Source organism: Amblyraja radiata, chromosome 23 (assembly GCF_010909765.2).
Source record: "Amblyraja radiata isolate CabotCenter1 chromosome 23, sAmbRad1.1.pri, whole genome shotgun sequence".
Lineage (NCBI taxonomy): Eukaryota > Metazoa > Chordata > Chondrichthyes > Rajiformes > Rajidae > Amblyraja > Amblyraja radiata.
Window position 1 is genome coordinate 725,422 of NC_045978.1, and position 16,417 is coordinate 741,838.

At 44.5% G+C, this 16,417-nt stretch overlaps 1 protein-coding gene across 3 annotated transcripts in view; it reads left to right on the top strand.

The window, feature by feature from the left end:
• l3mbtl1 (L3MBTL histone methyl-lysine binding protein 1) overlaps positions 1-16,417 on the top strand; it is a 47,070-nt gene that overhangs the window by 7,885 nt on the left and 22,768 nt on the right. For 2 of the 3 annotated variants that reach the window (XM_033041296.1, XM_033041298.1), the window contains exons 5-12: positions 2,914-3,058; positions 5,797-5,947; positions 7,507-7,621; positions 11,272-11,366; positions 11,967-12,071; positions 13,038-13,173; positions 14,331-14,422; positions 15,759-15,910. In XM_033041296.1, the coding sequence (XP_032897187.1) occupies positions 2,914-3,058; positions 5,797-5,947; positions 7,507-7,621; positions 11,272-11,366; positions 11,967-12,071; positions 13,038-13,173; positions 14,331-14,422; positions 15,759-15,910 (991 nt within the window). The remainder of the gene's footprint in view (positions 1-2,913; positions 3,059-5,796; positions 5,948-7,506; positions 7,622-11,271; positions 11,367-11,966; positions 12,072-13,037; positions 13,174-14,330; positions 14,423-15,758; positions 15,911-16,417) is intronic. The other variant, XM_033041297.1, reaches the window with a different exon arrangement.

The following is a 16,417-nucleotide window of genomic DNA, read 5'->3' on the forward strand; positions in this document are numbered from 1 at the left end:
GAGATAGATAGATTCTTCATTAGTGCGGGTGTCAGAGGTTAAGGGGAGAAGGCAGGAGAATGGGGTTAGGAGGGAGGGAGAGATAGATCAGCCATGATTGAATGGTGGAGTAGACCTGATGGACTGAATGGCCTAATTCTGCTCCAATTCCTTATGTTTCATGTGATCTGTCAGTGATCAAAACATTATTTTTCAGATCAATTAATAAGTGTTTTAACATTTTTTTTAAATTACCTTTTAACCATTTTTCTTGATGTCACAGAGTCGTACAGCATTGAAAATGGCCCTTCGGCTCAATTCATCCACGCTGACCAAATTGCCCCATCTATGCTAGTCCCATTTGGCTGCATTAGGTCCACATCCCTCTAAACTGTTCCCCATCATTGTATTTGTCTGAAGTGTTCACAGGTCAGTTTGTGACCTTGGGTTGATGGTGTGGAATGGCATTGTAAAGAGGAGAGGCAACCTTGTACCTCTGCTACATGCGATGATCATTGGTCCTGATGCACCATGTGATGATGTCTGGCACAATTTCTGTGTCTTGAATCTAAGTGGAAAGTTTTATCTTGTCGTTCCATGCTGTTCCAGCCACAACAAAGATCGGTGAATGTCAGACAGATAATTATCTATAACACACATAAATGTTCAGATGATGATGATGACAATGTCCATGGAACGCGTGTAAATCCAGCATTCGAGCAACAGTGCCCAGTCAGAGCTAGAAAATAGAACAGTACAGCGCTGCAACAGGCCCTTCAGCCCACAATGCCTGTGCCAAACATGACGCCGTTAATCTCATCAGCCTGCACATGATCCATATCCCTCCATTCCCAGCAGATCCATCTACCTATCTAAAAACCCCTCTATGGCATCTGCCTCCACCACCACCCCAGGCACCCACCACCCTCTGAATCAAACTTGCCCCACATGTCTCCTTTAAACTATACTGCTCTCACCCTTTAGTCTTGGACATTTCTACCCTTGGAATAAGGTTCTGATGATATGAATGGACATCCAATATGTGTTATAGACAATAGGTGCAGGAGTAGGCCATTTGGCCCTTTGAGCCAGCACCGCCATTCACTGTGATCATGGCTGATCATCCACATTCAGTAGCCCGTTCCTGCCTCTCTGACAGAGAAAGGTTGTCTACAAGGGGGGCAAATTAAACATGTGTATGAAGGAACTGTAGACACTGGTTTAAACCAAACATAGACACAAAAAGCAGGAGTAACTCAGCGGGACAGGCAGCATCTCTGGAGAGAAGGAATGGGTGACGTTTTGGGTTGGGACCCTTCTGAAGAAGAAACTTCACCCATTCCTTCTCTCCAGGCAAATTGAAACAAACTGAAGAGGATTTTGCAGAGATTTTTTTGTACGTATCAGTCATTAATTATTCAGAAATTGCTTGCAACTAATTGGAATCATGTTTTAATGAGATATCACAACATTTCTAAGTGATTAGAAAATCTTAGCTAATTAGTTACAGTATAAATGTAACATTGGCTTCATGTATTTCAAGTTAATTAGCCAACTGGTGCTAATTAAAATAATATTATATTCTGATTCTAGAAAATGATAATTAAACTCCCATTTGTAGTTTTATAATTATTTTTGAAGGGCTATGACAGTCGTTAGTCTTCTTATTCGTGGGGGAAGGGTTACAGAGTCCAGAGTCTTTGTCCCAGAGTAGGGGAATCAAGAACTAGAGGGCATTGTTTAAGGTGAGAGGGGGGAAGATTTAATAGGAAGCTGAGGGGCAACGTTATTCACCCAGAGGGCGGTGGGTGTACCGAACAAGCACTTGTTACTTGCAGTTTGCCTGTCCTCTCGTGTTCCATGAGGTGGGATTCAGAAACGGTTCATCTGAGATAACCAGCTCAGTGAAGTTGAACTTCGGTGGGAATTATATCCCACAAAATGGCACGCTGGTACCTTTTTGTACAATTGTATTTTTGAGTCTGAAGAACGTCACCCATTCCTTCTCTGCAGAGATGCTGCCTGTCCAGCTGAGTTACTCCAGCTTTTGGTGTCTGTCTTCGGTTTAAACCAGCATCTGCAGTTCCGTCTTCCTACATATTGTTGTACACTCTCCATTGTACCAACTCACTTCCTATGTTTCATTTGAGATTTGACACATTTGAGAATTAAGGGACAAAAGTTGAGGGGCAACATGAGGGGGAACTTCTTTACTCAGAGAGTGGTAGCTGTGTGGAATGAGCTTCCAGAGGAAGTTGTGGAGGCGGGTTCGTTTTTATCATATAAAAATAAATTGGATAGGTATATGGATGGGAAAGGAATGGAGGGATATGGTCTGAGTGCAGGTAGATGGGACTAGGTGAGAGTACGTGTTCGGCACGGACTAGAAGGGCCGAGATGGCCTGTTTCCGTGCTGTGATTGTTATATGGTTTCCTGATAGGCTGATTATTAAAAAGGTTTCTCAGAAAAATAATCAAATTGTATGAATTGAATGACATACATTAGTTTTATTAGATTTTCAGATTCATATAATGTTTCAATGCTTGCACAGAGGTTGGAAAAATAAGAAAATAATTACAGATAATACTGCCAAACAAATTAATATAACAGGTTGTATCCACAATAGGAACAATATCACCCACCAACGACATTTTTACACCTTGTGTCATCTTCAAGTTGAATGCACAACATTTAAAATGTGAACTAAATTTTGTTTGTTGCCAAAAATATGGGTTTGAATAAGCATCTAAATGGAAATGTATTGCCTGCTGTTGACAGTTTTATGTATGTGACCCAATGGCACAACTTGCCTTTTAATAGCATTAATGAAGTCATTAATAATTAAACAGTTCAAGTGTGTATTCAAACCGATTGATGGTCGAGTAATTTTTCGAGGGAATATTAAATGTATTTACGTTGTGCTATTCTGGCAGTGAAACAGATGACGGTGTCGTACAGGAGGGAGGCTATGGGACGTTGCCGCTGCTGCGTGAACTGTGGCCACACCTACATGGCAAGTGAGGTCAGAGGCAGCAGCAGGTTCTGCAGTGACCATTGTCTGCACCAGTTCAAAGACAAGTACGAGCTTACATTCAACGTTACATATCCGTGATACACGCGTGTAAACTCCTGCATGTACACCATCATGACGGGAATGTGCTTGTGGGGTGACAGAGTCATAGAGTCAAGAGAGTTTTATTGTCATGTGTCCCAGATAGAACAATTACATTCTTACTTGCTGCAGCACAACACAATATGTAAACATAATACACTGTAAGCAATATAATAAACGAGAAACAAAAGTTCAGTATATAATTCATATACACACATAAGATAGACACAAAAAGCTGGAGTAACTCAGCGGGACAGGCAGCATCTCTGGAGAGAAGGAATGGGAAACGTTTCGGGTCGAGACCCTTCTTCAGTCCAAAACATCATCCATTCCTTCTCTGAGATGCTGCCTGTCCCGCTGAGTTACTCCAGCTTTTTGTGTCTATTTTCAGTTTAAACCAGCATCTGCATTTCCCTGCTACATACACACAAACACACACATATACAAACGCACACACACACACACACACACACACACACACACACACACACACACACACACACACACACACACATACACACACACACACACGCACACACATACATACACACACACATATACATACACACACATGCACACACACATATACACACACATGCACACACATTCACACAACACACACATACACACACACACACACACACACATATATATATATATATACACACACACACACATATATATATACACACACACACACACACATATATATATATATATATATATATATATATATATATACACACACAAGCATATATATGTACACACAGACGCAGATAGGTACACATAAAAAACAAACAATAGTGCAAAAAGGCAAAACCAATGCCCCAAGTCTATGTGGTTCAGAGCTTATTGGAGGTTGTAGTCATACAACACGGAAACAGGCCCTTCGGCCCGACTCATCCATGCTGAGTGAGATGCCCCATCGAAGCTGCTCCCGTTTGTCCCAACTTCTCTAAACTGTTCCCATCCATCAACCTGGCCAAATGTTCTTGTATCTGCCTCAACTACCACTCAACAAAGCAGGTAGAGGAGGAAGGCAGGTGGGACTAGTGTAGATGGGACATGTCAGTCGGTCTGGGCAATTTGGGCTGAAGGGCCTGTTTCCACACTATATGACTATGGTTCTGAGATTACTCAAGTACTCGTGAAATTGCAGATTGCTGCCTAAAAGACCATGTACCCTTGACGCAATCTACCCTGTGCAATTAGAGCATAGTATTTTTCAAAAAAACATGCTGGATTTATTCTCTCATTGCTCCAAGATATTCCCCAAACTGTCCAACAGGATTGCATCATTGGTTAATCTCAAAATATAATGATGAAGAAGTCATAACATCACACAATAAACATATCCAAGTGTAAACCCTGGGTAATTGGGCAACGTTTAGCGCTTCCTACAATGGACGTGTTACAAGACGGGTGTGTGCAGCCTAGCAGGTTTTGCACTGAGATCAGAGCACAGGCATTCGCAGCTTGCAGCAAGCTGCTGGAAACAGAGAAATGAATCAAACAGCTCTTACACGTGCTGCACTGATGAATGCGGCTGTAACCATGACAACCCTGACGATAGCATTTGGACCCACAACCAAAGTCCCATAGGACGAAAGAAAACACCATGGCACTAATCATAGAAACTCGGAAAAATAGGTGCAGGAGTAGGCCATTCGGCCCTTCAAGCCAGCACCGCCATTCAATATGATCATGGCTGATCATCTAAAATCAGTACCCCGTTCCTGCTTTTTCCCCATATCCCTTGGTTCCTTTAGCCCTAAGAGTTAAATCTAACTCTTGAAAATATCCAGTGAATTGGCCTCGACTGCCTTCTGTGGCAGAGAATTCCACAGATTCACAACTCTCTGGGTGAAAAGGTTTTTCCTCATCTCAGTCCTAAATGTCCTACCCCTTATTCTTAAACTGGGACCCCTGGTTCTGGACTCCCCCAACGTCGGGAACATTTTTCCTGCATCTAGCCTGTCCAATCCTTTAAGAATTGTATATGTTTCTGTAAGATATCCTCTCATCCTTCTAAATTTCAGTCTATACAAGCCCAGCCGCTCCATTCACTCAACATATGTCAGTCCCGCCATCTCGGGAATTAACCTGGTGAACCTACGCTGCACTCCCTCAATAGGAAGAATCTCCTTCCTCAAATTAGGAGACCAAAACTGCATACAATACTCCAGGTGTGGTCTCACCAGGGCCCTGTACAACTGGAGAAGGACCTCCTTGCTCCTAACCTCAAATCCTCTCGCAATGAAGGCCAACATGCCATTAGCTTTCTTCACTGCCTGCTGTACCTGCATGCTTACTTTCAGTGACTGATGTACAAGCACAAACAGGCCTTGTGCACCTTCCCTTTTCCTAATCTGACACCATTCAGATAATAATCGAATGGCGGTGCTGGCTCGAATGGCCTACTCCCGCACCTATTGTCTATTGTCTATTTATTTTATGTGCTGTGTGTATTTTTGCCTTTTTACTTAGTATAGCTGTATGGTAACTCAAATGTTACTGTACCTTAATTGGTACATGTGACAACTAAATTGAATCTTGATCTTGAATCTTTTAGTGGATATAAAATTGTAAAGGCAATCTATCCTTCACACCCACATTCCTGTCGTACGCCCATGCATCAAACACACATGCATCAAATATTCAGCTCTAAAGTGTAATGAAATGCAATTATCTTTCTCCTGACAAGTAGGTCGCTGCGGATGGGGAATGTAGCGGTGAAGAGGAGCGCGGGGGCCATACTGAAACGGGTGAAGAAACGGAAGAGGAAAGTGTGCCTGAGCCCCAGTTCAGAATCCAATGAGGAGTACGGCTATGAATCAACCGAACTGGAGCAAGCGGTACGTATCCATTTCCCAATACCTCACTGGCACGGTGAAACAGTCGAGAGTTCTGGCGTGGAGCATTCCAGAATACTCTTCAAATCTTCTTCTTCCTCATGTCCGGCCATCTCCTATATCACATCTTTCCGGTCGGTCAGTGACGGTTGGCGGTCAGTGGTTGCAGAATTGGCAACTTCAGTCAGTCACTGTGGTACAGTTCCTGTCGTCAGCATTGCCTGGGGTGCCCCACCTGGAGGCTTCTGCTTACAACATACGCTTCAAATAAAAAAACACCATCAGAAATGTACACATTAAATTTAAATTTGAGAAGTTCTGCACGGGCCTTCTCTTTTGGAGTTGACTAGTTAGTGCTACGTTTCTTGTGCTTTCTCTTCACACACAATTAGATTTATGGTGGCTGCATTAGTGAAGACACAAGAAACTGCAGATGCTGGAATCTTGAGCAAAACACCAAGTGCTGGAGGAACTCAGGCAGCATCTGTTTGTGGAGGGAATGGACAGATGCCGTTGGGTTGAGACCTTTCTTCAATGCTTATTTTGAGGAAGTTCTCTTCCTCTCTCTGTCGTTTGTCCATTCTCTCACCAGATACTGCCTGACCTGCTAAGTTCTTCCGGCAGTTTGTTTTTTGACTGTATTAGTGGAGATTTGACAATTTGGGCCCGGGGAGCACATGTCCATGGGGGCACTGGGTCTGTTTGCCCATTCATTTTAGTGGATATAAAATTCTACAGCCAATCTGTCCTCCACACCCAATTTCCTGATGTGCGCCCATCTGTGGTTGGGGCACACATGCATCAAATATTCCGTTCTAAACACACTGACTGGAAGGCTGTCTTGCTAGTCTGATCCGAAATGTCACCCGTTCCTTCTCTCCAGAGATGCTGCCTATCCCGCTGAGTCACTCCAGCATTTTGTGTCTGTCTTCGGTTTAAACCAGGGTCTGCAGTTCCTTCCTACACAGGTCATCTTGCTGTTGTGCAGTTAGTCAGTTAGTTTAGTTTATTGTCACGTGTACCGAGGTACAGTGAAAAGCTTTTGTTGTGTGCTATCCAGTCAGCAGAAAGACAATACATGATTACAATCGAGCCGTTCACAGTGTACAGATACATGATAAGGGAATAATGTTTAGTGCAAGGTAAAGCCAGCAAAGTCCGATCAAGGATAGTCCGAGGGTCACCAATGAGGTAGATAGTAGTTCAGCACTGCTCTCTGGTTGTGGTCGGATGGTTCAGTTGCCTGATAACAGCCGGGAAGAAACTGTCCCTGAATCTGGAGCTGTACGTTTTCACACTTCTGTGCCTTTAATATATATAATTACGGTTAGGGTTAGATCATTTATACCCGTAATTTTGACTTCCATCTAACTGTTGTTAAACAAAGTGAGGCAACTTCACGGTTTTCTCTGTTAAAGTTTGATGACTCAGAGCCTTCATTTTATTTCTTAAACTTAAATTAAATGGGAAATAATACCAAGTATAAATAATTGACTCATTGATGCCTGCCTTAAATACACTGCTAACGCTGCCTGTTCTTGGGTCTTCACGATCTATTGTAGGAGGAGAGGAACAAAGACTCTACAAGTGTCAGGGGACATCTGATGGATGGCAACAGTTACACAGACTTCAGGCAGCGTCACCCGGATCAACACAGCCTCACTTTCCCTGGCCAGGGTACGTCTCAGCCTCTCCGTCTGTCATTTTATAACAGAAAATAATCTAATAAATATGAAAGAAAGTTTAGATACAAGGAACTGCATATGCTGATTTACACAAATGGACACAGAGTGCTGGAGTAACTCAATGGGTCAGGCAGCATCTGTGGAGAACATGGATAGACAATAGACAATAGGTGCAGGAGTAGGCCATTTGGACCTTCGAGCCAGCCATGATCATATTGAATGGCGGTGCGGGTTCGAAGGGCTGTATGGCCTACTCCTGCACCTATTGACTATTGTCTAAAAAGTTGTAGAGAGAGAAACCAAGTTAATATTTTGAGTTGTGGACATGTTTGTGCCGACAGAAGTCCTGTAAAGTATTTCATCTGATCATTTGCAGGGTGTATAGGTCTCCGTTTATACAGTGCTTTGGTCTCTCGCATTGTCCTCAGTCTGGTGGGTATTCCTCTCCCCATTGTTTCTGTTCTTAGCTGAAAGGTCATTGATTGCCACGTGGTGCAACAAAGGCAAACCTCTACTATAAGATGGAGGATAAATCCAGCTTTATTTACCCTCATACATGAAGTATATCATTAAGTATACTACATCTTATCAAGATAACTGTCACAATACAGCAACAGATAATTGTCTTGTCATTTGCACAGCAGCAGAAATGCCACAAAACCATATCACCAGCAGATCATGTTGATTATACACGATCGTACATATCGTACGTTGTCACGGTGGCGCAGCGGTAGAGTCGCTGCCTTATAGCGAATGCCGCGCCTGAGATCCGGGCTCGATCCCGACTACGGGTGCTGTCTGTACGGAGTTTGCACGTGCTCCCCGTGACCTGCGTGGGTTTTCTCCGAGAACTTCGGTTTCCTCCCACACTCCAAAGACGTACAGGTTTGTAGGTTAATGGGCTTGGGGAATGTAAACATTGTCCCTAGTGGGTGTAGGATGATGATAATGTGCGGGGATCGCTGGTCGGCGCGGACCCAGTGGGCCGAAGGGCCTGTTTCTGCACTGTATCTCTAACCTAAACTAAACGTACAAACGTACTTTTCACACAGAGAGTGGTGAATCTCTGGAACTCCCTGCCACAGAGGGTAGTCGAGGCCAGTTCATTGGCTATATTTAAGAGGGAGTTAGATGTGGCCCTTGTGGCTAAGGGGATCAGAGGGTATGGAGAGAAGGCAGGTACGGGATACTGAGTTGGATGATCAGCCATGATCATATTGAATGGCGGTGCAGGCTCGAAGGGCCGAATGGCCTACTCCTGCACCTAATTTCTATGTTTCTATGTTTACATACATATTAAATGTTTATGCTAGTTTACAAGTTTGTTTAAATTATTTTGAGTTATGGAGAAAAAATAGAAATGTGCTTCTAAAGTGTCTCGCACATGTCTGAGTTTCTGACAACCAGGGATGCACTTTGAAGTTTCGCCACTGGCTTTTATTTTATTTTCTAAACCTTCTCTGTGAGAATCCAGGGTGCTACCAGCCAATAATCAACTAACCTCTTTAGCTCAAGACTTGGAGGATGCCAAATTAAGTCATGGAACGTTTATAAGAGGGGGATTTGAAACTGGTGACGGACGATCCCAGGAGAGGCAGGACATTTACGGGCTGGTGCTACTGTACTGATACAGCAAGTTGCTAAGTCACGGTGGCTATGGAGACACAACCTCACACTCAAGCTTCCAGTGTGATGATGAGATTTAAAATTGGCGACTGAACTAATGTAGCATGCTTGTGAAGAGGTCGATTATTATTCCTTGATAACACGATCCTCTTTGCTGTGCCTTGTGTCGGAGTCAGAAATATTCTGGATGTATTTTACTGGAGTCACAAATGTGGACAGGTGCACAGGAGGAAGGAATTACATGAGACCATACATATTCTGTGATGAAGCTTGCGAGAAGTCACTCACGTGCCCCGGTTGTACCAGAGATACCCTCTGATCCCCTTAGCCACAAGGGCCACATCTAACTCCCTCTTAAATATAGCCAATGAACTGGCCTTGACTACCCTCTGTGGCAGAGAGTTCCAGAGATTAACCACTCTCTGTGTGAAAAAAGTTATTCTCATCTCGGTTTTAAAGGATTTCCCCCTTATCCTTAAGCTGTGACCCCTTGTCCTGGACTTCCCCAACATCGGGAGCAATCTTCCTGCATCTAGCCTGTCCAACCTCTTAAGAATTTTGTAAGTTTCTATAAGATCCCCTCTCAATCTCCTAAATTCTAGAGAGTATAAACCAAGTCTATCCAGTCTTTCTTCATAAGACAGTCCTGACATCCCAGGAATCAGTCTGGTGAACCTTCTCTGCACTCCCTCTATGGCAATAATGTTCTTCCTCAGATTTGGAGACCAAAACTGTACGCAATACTCCAGGTGTGGTCTCACCAAGACCCTGTACAACTGCAGTAGAACCTCCCTGCTCCTATACTCAAATCCTTTTGCTATGAAAGCTAACATACCATTCGCTTTCTTCACTGCCTGCTGCGCCTGCATGCCCACTTTCAATGACTGGTGTACCATGACACCCAGGTCTCGCTGCATCTCCCCTTTTCCTAGTCGGCCACCATTTAGATAATAGTCTGCTTTCCTGTTTTTGCCACCAAAATGGATAACCTCACATTTATCCACATTATACTGCATCAGCCAAACATTTGCCCACTCACCCAGCCTATCCAAGTCACCTTGCAGTCTCCTAGCATCCTCCTCACAGCTAACCCTGCCCCCCAGCTTAGTGTCATCCGCAAACTTGGAGATATTGCCTTCAATTCCCTCATCCAGATCATTAATATATATTGTAAATAGCTGGGGTCCCAGCACTGAGCCTTGCGGTACCCCACTAGTCACTGCCTGCCATTGTGAAAAGGTCATCTAATACTACATGATCTGCTGATGATATGGTTTTGGTAGCATTTCTGCCGAGCAGCAAATGCCAGGACAATGTTCCCGTTGCTCGATTGCCACAGCTATCCTCATAAGAAGGCTGTGGATAGATTCTTGAATAGTACTGGTGTTCAAAGGTTATGGGGAGAAGGCAGGAGAATGGGGTTAGGTGGGAGAGATAGATCAGCCGTGGTTGAATGGTGGAGTAGTCGGTGGGCCGAATGGCCTAATTCTACTCCTCTCACTTATGACCTTATGAAGATGTGGTGAAAAGTGGCATTGAATCTCGATTCCTTGTGGTTTTCTATGCTATTGTCATGCGAGAATATTCTTCCTGATGTTTTTTTAAACTGTATTTATTCTGTCTAATGATTGTATGCAATAGGTGCATTGTTTGAGTAATGCTTGATAATATTAAAGGTTGTTTTGGAGAGTAGATCAGAGGATTTTGATTCCTGGTGGCAGAAAGCGAGTTTGCTCTTTAGCTGAAACTATGTTTCTGTCTGAAGAAGGGTGAAGAAGGGGTTTGGCCCGAAACGTTGCCTATTTCCTTCGCTCCATAGATGCTGCTGCACCCGCTGAGTTTCTCCAGCATTTTTGTGTACCTAAGTTAATGTTAAAACTGATCTCCTGCAGAATGGGTGCTAAACAAAAGATGTCCAACTCAGCACCCTGATTAGTTGAGTATTCGGTATTCTGAAAGAATATGCAATATTTCCATACTTAAAAAACATAACAAATATGATGTATTTTATTTCAGCTGTTTCTGTGGTTGGAAAGAATAAACTCTCGTCGTGGGCTTTGTACCTAGAAGAGGAAAAGTCTCTTGCTGCTCCTGTCAAACTGTTCCGTGAGGTAATAATCATCAGGTTTCTTTTATTGTGTTTTCTGAAATACTAAATCTGAGAGAAATGTATTTTGGGCGACTACTCATGACCATACAGGAGTCAGTCACCCTGCGACATGTCGCACACACACAGCCTGTATGGTCGTGAGAGGTCGCCCAAAGAGTCGTATCTTTTTCTGGATTTTCAACATGTTGAAAACTTTCGGCGACCTGCTGCGACTATGACGGGTGCCGGCAAGTTGCCGAAAAAGTTGCGTAAGTGGGACAGGCCCCTTAGGATAATAACTTTAAAAACAAATTTAACAAAATGGCTTTAAAAACAAAATAGATTGCTCCTGAATCTCTGACGTCCCAGTGTTATTTGACAAATATGAATTGCAATCAATGTGTATTGTTCTTTGTGTAACATCAATTCTGTGCTGCAGAATTTTATAGCACACTGTAAAGGGCACTTTAGCTCATGATGTCCCTGAATAATCATTAAATATACAAAGGCCGAGGCAGAGGATAGATTATTGAAGATGGTTATAGATATTTCAATTAATTGCAGGCACGGCGATGAATTGCGTTAGTTTATAATGTGACCACAGTTTTCTTCCCTTGGACAGTACCAGTCGTATCCGCTGACTAGGAATGCCTTCAAAGTGGGCATGAAGTTGGAGGGCATCGATCCTACTCACCCATCCATGTACTTTGTTCTCACCGTGTTTGAGGTACTCCAAGCCAACTTTACATGTAATTGGCCACGGTTTATTTTCCCGGCAGAGATAAGCAGCTGGAACATTGATAAAATATTCAACTTATAATAAGCGAGGAGACAAAAATGCAGAAAAAATAATCCTCCTAAAAAGGTCCCATGCAGGACAAATATATATTTAAATATGTAAATTGTTTTGAGCTTAAAGTATTTGTTTGCATTATTTCAATACACGGGCTTCCTGTCAATGAGCCACTGTTTACACTGGGATTAGTAGCAATAACAGACGGGGGCATTTGTCTGCAACAAACATAATATGTTCGTCATGTATCGCCAACCTCATCTACCTCATTAATATTTGAATGTTGCTCTCTTGCTGACAGATGCAAATAAATGTCGTACAGAGAACTATTGTGTGACACGAACAGACCAATAAACTGAGGTCTATCTAACTTCAAAGGTAGACAAAAATGCTGGAGAAACTCAGTGGATGAGGCAGCATCTATGGAGCGAAGGAAATAGGCGACGTTTCGGGTTGAGGCCCTTCTTCTATCTCACTTCAAATAGCTCTTGCTTTCCCTCTCTCTCCATCCCCTCCCCCTTCTCAGTTCTCCCACCAGTCTTACTGTCTCCGACCACGTTCTATCTCCAGAGATGCTGCCTGTCCCGCTGAGTTACTCCAGCTTTTTGTGTCTATCTTCCAATATGCAGAGCGTTGGGTATGGACATGGGAAGGTGCAGGGAGTGGGGTATTGACAAGGGAAGATAGACACAAAAAGCTGGAGTAACTCAGTGGGACAGGCAACATCTCTGGAGAGAAGGAATGGGTGATGTTTCGGGTCGAGATCCCTGGAGTATTGGCAAGAGAAGGTTTATAGAGTGGGGTATTCATGATGGAATGGTGGAGTAGACATGATGGGCTGAATGGCCTAATTCTGCTCCTATCACTTCTGAATGTATGAACTGTTTCTTGTTCTCGAAGGTCTGTGGTTATCGGGTGCGGCTCCACTTCGATGGTTACTCTGAAGGTCACGATTTCTGGGTGAACGCTGATTGCCCAGACATCCATCCTGCGGGCTGGTGTGAGAAGACAGGTCACCGCTTGTATCTGCCCAGAGGTGAGGAACACCTTGGTCCACCTGCTTTAGGGTAACACAATTGTCCAACCCGCCCCGCCCCGCCCCGTATAGAGATACGTTAAATGGCCACCCCTCCACAGAACAGTGATTTCTTGTCAAATATGCCATTCCGAATTAAACATGTGCCAGAACGTTATACCATCTGTGACAAGATTTATGAAGGTTAAGATTGCATTTGTTTAGTTTCGAGATACATAGCGGAAACAGGCCCTTTGGCCCGCCATGTCCGTGCCGACCAGCGATCTCCGCACATTAACACTATCCTACACCCAGGTCACGGCGAGAATGTACAAACTTTGTACAGACAGCACCCGTAGTCAGGATGGAACCCGGGTCTCTGGCGCTGTGAGGCAGCAACTCTACCGTTGATAAATGTGTTTGCTGTTCTGTTCTATATCATTACTATTTTGCTGTGCTTTATAATGAATATTCTAAAGCTTTAGAAAATGTCCAGGATTATTCTCTTGCAGTCTGGCAGCAACTGAGGGCCAACAGTAATGAAACAAGACTCTGTGCTGCCACTAGATGGCAATGACCATCAAAGATTAGCACCAAAGATTATAGAGCAGAGCAAGATGCGTCACTCTGCGAAAAAAACGTAGTATGACATGGGTGATTGTTGACGCCATTTTATTGAGCTGCAATTTACAATAACATTAACTAAATATGTGAAGTGATCGATGCTGTATAACACACTGTTCCCTGCAACACTGATTACACCAAAGATACTAGAGGAGCATTGCCCGCCCGCTGCCTCGGGAACACCGACCGCGGGCAGACGCTTGAGGCTCTCCCGCCGACTGCCTCCATCTGGTATCGGGGGGGGACCGAGAATCAGTCCTGGATCAACTCAGGAGTGGAGAAAACGTCCTCTTCCCCCAAAGATACTAGAGGAGCCTCTAGTATCTTTGCTTTCCCCTGCGACCTGATGTAAGAGCAGGTTGTATAACTGTGGAGTCTGTCCCCGCTACCAATGATGTGGCGTTTGGCATAAACAAATGGCGGCCGTGACGTTCCGTTACGTACTACATGCCAGTCCATTGGATTTCGGAGGAGTGGCCTATCTTGCTCTGCTCTATAATCTTTGATCAGCACTTCAGAATCACATATACACAAGGGATGTGCTCCCGTTACAGGCTACAAGGATGAAGAATTCAGCTGGCCAAGTTACCTGCGGGTCACCAAGTCACAGGCTGCTGCCAAACATCTCTTCATCAGTCAAAACACAGTGAGTTCCCGCTCCATCCGAACGCTCTCTCTCAGACTGGGCTCTCCCTAACTAGCAAGCCCTCTCCCAAACTAGCAAGCCATTTCCCTAACTAGCAAGCCCTTTCCCTAACTAGCAAGCCCTTTCCCTAACTAGCAAGCCCTCTCCCAAACTAGGAGGCTTTCTGCAAACTAGCAAGCCCTCTCCCAAACTAGCAAGCCATTTCCCTAACTAGCAAGCCCTTTCCCTAACTAGCAAGCCCTTTCCCTAACTAGCAAGCCCTTTCCCTAACTAGCAAGCCCTTTCCCTAACTAGCAAGCCCTTTCCCTAACTAGCAAGCCCTTTCCCTAACTAGCAAGCCCTTTCCCTAACTAGCTGGCCCTTTCCCTAACTAGCAAGCCCTCTCCCTAACTAGCAGGCCCTCTCCCTAACTATCTGGCCCTTTCCCTAACTAGCTGGCCCTTTCCCTAACTAGCTGGCCCTTTCCCTAACTTGTAAGCCCTCTCCCTAACTAGCAGGCCCTCTCCCTAACTAGCTGGCCCTTTCCCTAACTAGCAAGCCTTCTCCCTAACTAGCTGGCCCTTTCCCTAACTAGCAAGCCTTCTCCCTAACTAGCTGGCCCTCTCCCTAACTAGCAAGCCCTCTCCCTAACTAGCAAGCCCTCTCCCTAACTAGCAAGCCCTTTCCCTAACTAGCAAGCCCTCTCCCTAACTAGCAAGCCCTCTCCCTAACTAGCAAGCCCTCTCCCTAACTAGCAAGCCTTCTCCCTAACTAGCAAGCCCTTTCCCTAACTAGCAAGCCCTCTCCCTAACTAGCAAGCCCTCTCCCTAACTAGCAAGCCCTCTCCCTAACTAGCAAGCCCTTTCCCTAACTAGCAAGCCCTTTCCCTAACTAGCAAGCCCTCTCCCTAACTAGCAAGCCCTCTCCCTAACTAGCAAGCCCTCTCCCTAACTAGCAAGCCCTCTCCCTAACTAGCAAGCCCTCTCCCTAACTAGCAAGCCCTCTCCCTAACTAGCAAGCCCTTTCCCTAACTAGCAAGCCCTCTCCCTAACTAGCAAGCCCTCTCCCTAACTAGCTGGCCCTCTCCCTAACTAGCAAGCCTTCTCAGGGATTATGGGGAGAATGGGATTAGGAGGGAGAGATAGATCAGGCATGATTGAATGGCGGAGTATTGATGGGCCGAATGGCCTAATTCTGCTCCTATCACATGAACCTTTATTTAAAACGGTGACATTGTATGTTTGTCTTATGACTTATTATCTGATCTTGGAGAATCGGAGCCATTTTGTGAACAGAGTTCAGGCATGTTAGTTGGCGACGTGGTTGAAGGTACGATGTTGATGATGTTCTTTGTCAGGCAGTCCTCCCCCTGGGATTCCGTGTTGGGATGAAGCTGGAGGCAGTGGATCGGATGAACCCATCGCTGATCTGTGTGGCCACAGTGACGGACATCGTGGACAGCAGGTTTCTGGTTCACTTCGACAACTGGGACGACACCTATGATTACTGGTAGGCTTCTCGATTGGTCACCGAATCTGGCAGGTGAACAAATAAATGGGAGCAGGAAAAGCCATGCGGAAAGAGGCAGGAGAGGATCAAATGAAAGAGAAATAATGAGATACAAAGAGAAAACACAACGAATTTAGACTAACTAACTAGATCTGAAGAAGGTCCTGACCCGAAACGTCACCTATCCATGTTCTCCACAGATGCTGCCTGACCTGCTGAGTTACTCCAGCACTCTGTGTCCTTTTATCTAAACCAGCATCTGCAGTTCCTTGTTTCTAATAATTTAAGCTTAGATTGAAGAGGAAAATTACTGCAACAAAAAGCCTGACAAAGTATTTAAACGATTCTGACGTGGATTAATATTATTTTTTTCTGCAGTGTGTTTTTTCTTTCCTCCTATGCTCAGGTAGGTGTGAGGTTGTTGGTAGCTGCGTTGTCTCACAGACTCTGGTATTACGGAGCACGAGGCATTTGAAGATTCAGGTGCCTCGTGCCCCCTGAGTGGTT